The sequence below is a fragment of the Euleptes europaea genome, chromosome 9, assembly GCF_029931775.1.
Source record: "Euleptes europaea isolate rEulEur1 chromosome 9, rEulEur1.hap1, whole genome shotgun sequence".
In the NCBI taxonomy this organism is placed as follows: domain Eukaryota; kingdom Metazoa; phylum Chordata; class Lepidosauria; order Squamata; family Sphaerodactylidae; genus Euleptes; species Euleptes europaea.
Genome location: NC_079320.1, coordinates 92406061 through 92410364, shown reverse-complemented (window position 1 = coordinate 92410364; position 4304 = coordinate 92406061). Strand labels below are relative to the sequence as shown.

Sequence of the window (4304 nt, the reverse complement as noted above, 5' to 3'; positions counted from 1 at the left end):
TCTGTCACCTGAGGTTCCTGCTTCATGTTATCTTATCCCAGGGCAGTTTGAATCCTGCAGAGAGCTACACTGGCCAAAATTCCCTCTTCTGCATGGTTATTAAAAGTAACCAAAGCCTGCTCTTCTTTTGTGATGGAGTAACCCAAAGATGAATGCAGGTGGCGAATCCCAAGGCAGGGAGGATGCCCATGGCGTACCTTGTCTACTCCATCCCAGGTGCAGGTTAAATATTTCCTTGGGATACCTCCCCTACTTTTTCAACTCAACCTGTACACTTCTGGTTGAAGTATTAAATCTGGACCCAGTAAATCCCAGGAACATCACAAGGTTATTAATAAAGAATTGCTGAAGAAATTAGGGATGATACCATAGAGACAGGGGAGGCTAGAGAGTAGCCCCCACTTCCTGCTCGCATTTGAAATTCTCCAGTTAGGTGGTGTGGTTATAGCAAACCGCAGGTGAACTAGCTGACCTTCCTGTGTCTACAGCCAACGTCTGGTCTTGTTCTCTGCCCAAACGGGCACCCAACTGCGTTGAGATTGAGACTCTTTGGGTGTCAGGCTGAGAGTGGCCCAAACATCACAGGACCAGCTGTGCCAACATAGCGGTCACAGGTGACCTTGGGCCCGTCTCCATCTCTTAGTATAGCCTTCCTCGGGGTTGTTGTGATGAGATGGTGTGTGTGTGCAGTGGGGGATTAGGACGAGCTGTGTATGCCTGCCCTTGGTTCCTTCATGGAAGGAGTAAAAACCTGTAATGAACGAACAGCATCTTGTTGTGACGATATTGACAACCTGTTTTCCTTTTTTCTGCTTTCCCCCTTAGGGTGGAACAGATTTTTTTCTCTCTGTCTCTTTGCATCACTTTCAAGATCCAGGTTCTTCTGAAACTCTGGGATGACGGTGTCACCAATACAGAAGTGTGACTGCTTCTTTTCAAGTGTGCATGCAATTTGATTAAAAGAGGAGAGAACTGAGCTCTCAGGGTCAATGTATTTCCCAAGAGCACCGGGTAGAAAAGCAGCTTGAGATTTCTGTATAGCAGTTGTTGCTTTTTGCAGGGAAGAAGTAAATCAGAGTTAATAGGGGGAAGGAGGGGTTGTGGCTCAGTGGAAGAATAACTGCTTGGCATGCAGAAGCCCCTGGGTTCAATCTCCCGCATCTCCAGTTAAAAAGAACCCAGCAGTAGCTGATGTGAAAGACCCCTACATGAAACCCCGGAGAGCCCCAGCCAGTCTGAGTAGACGATACTGGTCTTGATGGACTGAGGGTCTGATTCAGTAGAAGGCAGCTCCATGTGCATTCAGGGAACTGGGCTGCGTGCCTTCTGGTAAGCTTCAAGTTTGCCCGGCATTGAGGCTCCAGAGAAGCAACTGTTTTGCAAGGTGGTGCAAGTGCTGCCCTCCTTCCCAGCATTACCTCCCCCCAGGTAGAAAGCCTGCTAGAGGTGACATGCAGTTCCCTAGCCTACTAATCAGCTGGCCAAGGGTTGGCCAAACGGCATGGCTGCCGCTGCCATCAGCTAGTCTCTTTCTTTCCCAACAGGGTTTTGGAGATGCCCGCGCAGGAACTGGGTGTGCCTGCCTACAGGAAGTTTGACATCGAGGCCTGGATGCCAGGTGGTGGCACAAATGGAGAGGTGAGTGGCGAAGGAGAAAGAAGAAAAAGAAGAGTTGGTTTTTATACGGCGATTGTCTCTACCTTTTTTTAAGGAGAATCAAACCGGCACTCAATTCCCTTCCTCTCCCCACAACAGACACCTTGTGTGGTAGGTGGGGCTGAGAAAGTTCAGAGAGAACTGTGAGTAGCCCAAGGTCACCCAGCAGGCTTCATGTGGAGGAGTGGGGAATCAAATGTAGTTCTCCAGATTATAGAGTCCATTGCTCTTAACCACTATACCACACTGGCTCTCATGGACTCACCTCTCAGTGTGGGCTTCCCACTTGTGAGGACCCATCCAGCTTCATCCTTCAGGGTCAAGGCAGAAGAGCGCTTTTGGGAGAGGCATAGGGGATCCCACAGGTTTCTTCTTGAGAGAAGCAGTTCCTAGGTGCCAGGGTGACGCTTGTTTTCTTCGGCATAGTGCAGATTCAGGGACTGTTACCCCCAATCTAGCTGCAGCTGAGTCAGTCTAGATGACCCTGGTGGTCCCTTCCAACTCTATGATTCAGTCCCTCTGCGTGGAACTGTGAGCTCCGCACACAAGAGAAGAACATCTGTTGGGGGGCTTTTGTTTGTTTTTTGCTATTAAATCACAGCAGACTTATGGCGACCCCATAGGTTTTCCAAGGCAAGAGACATTCAGAGATAGTTTCTTTGTCTGAGACCTTTGAAAGCTGTTGTAGCAGCCCTGACCTTTAGTGGTCTCCATCCAAAAAGTCACCAGGGCTGACCCTGCTTAACTTTTGACATCTGATGAGATTGGGCCAGCCTGGGCAATCCAGGCCGGGGCAACTGTTTGTTAGGCACATCTAAATCAGGTAGCAGTTTTTCCTCCCTTATTGCAGGTTGCCCCCCAAACATGGGGCTCTGTCCCCCCCCCCAGCCGTGAATAGCAACCCTTAATTCAAAGAAGAAAATGTGAAGGGTGTGCTCAGGTGCGCTGCCAGAGTGGGACTTCCCGTTTCCCCTTGAGGAGTCGGGTGTGGCCACCTCTCCCCCTCCTGGATTGCCGCCTGTGGCCTTCCTCCTGTCCGTAATCTGCCCAGCCCCACCCGGTTTTGCGGTCATGTCAGAGTGTGATTTGTGAGATTGCTCAGAGTGCTCTGACTTCTTGGCATCCCCCTCGGGTCTTTCCTTCCCCTGCCAGATCTCCAGCGCCTCCAACTGCACAGACTACCAGAGCCGGCAGCTGAACATCATGTACTACAACAGGCAGGGGCAGTTCTGTTACGCACATACGGTGAGTGCAGGCCATTTATTTACAGCATTTAAATCCCACCTGTGGACTGCTGTAGAGCCCAAGGTGGCATGCATGGGGACCCCTGGGAGGTCTCCCGCCCAGCACACCAGCCAGACCTTCACTTCATTGAAGAGCTTTCACATGTGGGAATGAGAGATGGGTTGGTGTTCGGGGGGGGGGGAGTGGGCCATGAAAGCTTCCACATTAGCCCTTGGTCCTTTTTGCCATGGTGACTGAAGGGAACCTCCACATTCAAAGGCAGTCAACCTCTCAATCCCAGTGCCATCACGGTAAGGCTTTGGCTTCTATGCCCTGTGGTTGGCCCTCCAGGGGAACTGGCTGGCCACCGTGAGGCCGGATGCTGGACCAGATGGCTCCTCACTGGTCTGATCCAGCAGGGCTCTTCTTATTTTTTTTATACCACCGAACTTGATGAGATGCCCCAAAGGGCCTAGGAGGGGGGCGCATTGGTGTGGCAAGACCCTCCACCTTCTCTCTCTGTTTCTCAACAGGTCAATGGCACAGCCTGTGCCATCCCCCGAATGCTGATTGCTATTCTCGAGTCCAACCAACGCAAGGTTTGTTTCAGCACCTAAAAGGGTCTATGCTTCCAGGATACGCTTTTAGCATTATTATTATTTACAATATTAATATCTTGCCTTTCTGCCCTTACAAGGGCCACCAAGGCAGCTAACAATCTAAAACACACAAGATAAAATTACATTATAAAACCCCTCTCAAACATGCATCATGAAAATGATTTTCAAAATACATACAAAACAGTTTAAATGCATATAAAACATGAAAACATTGGTTTGGAAGGAGGGATCATTGAGGGAATGCCATGCCATGGTTGGGGGTGGCCTCTGACCTGGAGGACCGGGGTTTGATCCCCCCTCCCCCTCACACAGCCAGCTGGGGCGACCCTTAAGGCCAGTCGCAGCTCTCTCTCTCGGCCCCACCTACCTCGCAGGGGTGCCAGTGGTGGGGCGGGGGGGCTGTGAGCCCCTCTCTGAGCCCCTCCCTCAAGCGGGACAGAAAGTCTGGGCAGAAAGTCCGCCCCTTCTCACTCCCCCCCGCTGGTTCTCTCTCTCCTGTGCGCCTGGGCACGTTCCCGCAGGCAGGGCGCGGCCCTGAGGAGCCCCCCCACTCCTCCCCTCCTCGGGCCCCTCCGCCCCTCCGCTTGCTTCTGGCCAGCAGGGAGAGACCCCCCCTCTCTCTCGTGGGGGGAGGGGCCGCCGGACCCCTGGGGAGGGGGCGGTGTGTGCGTGGGGGGGCGGGGAGCAAAACGGGCACTGCGGGGTCTTGTTTCTGCCCCTCGAACTGGGGCTTCTTTGGGCCCGACGTCGGAGTTAGTGGAACGGGGGGAGGTGAGGGCAGGGGGGGGGGGCTCCGGAGGCATA

At 52.7% G+C, this 4304-nt stretch overlaps 1 protein-coding gene across 1 annotated transcript; it reads left to right on the top strand.

Moving 5' to 3' along the window:
• The first annotated feature begins 1554 nt into the window (after nucleotides 1-1554).
• Nucleotides 1555-3497, top strand: LOC130482429 (serine--tRNA ligase, mitochondrial-like). The gene is made up of 3 exons (XM_056855134.1): nucleotides 1555-1638; nucleotides 2809-2901; nucleotides 3414-3497. Exons 1-3 carry the CDS (start codon nucleotides 1555-1557, stop codon nucleotides 3495-3497), a joined length of 261 nt encoding a protein of 86 aa, XP_056711112.1.
• Nucleotides 3498-4304: the final 807 nt, after the last annotated feature.

Excerpts from the sequence above, each read along its gene's own strand:
- LOC130482429 (XM_056855134.1), top strand. The coding sequence starts at position 1,555 with ATGCCCGCGCAGGAACTGGGTGTGCCTGCCTACAGGAAGTTTGACATC. Across the intron at positions 1,639-2,808 it reads GTGGTGGCACAAATGGAGAG|ATCTCCAGCGCCTCCAACTG; the intron begins GTGAGTGGCGAA and ends TTCCCCTGCCAG. Across the intron at positions 2,902-3,413 it reads AGTTCTGTTACGCACATACG|GTCAATGGCACAGCCTGTGC; the intron begins GTGAGTGCAGGC and ends GTTTCTCAACAG.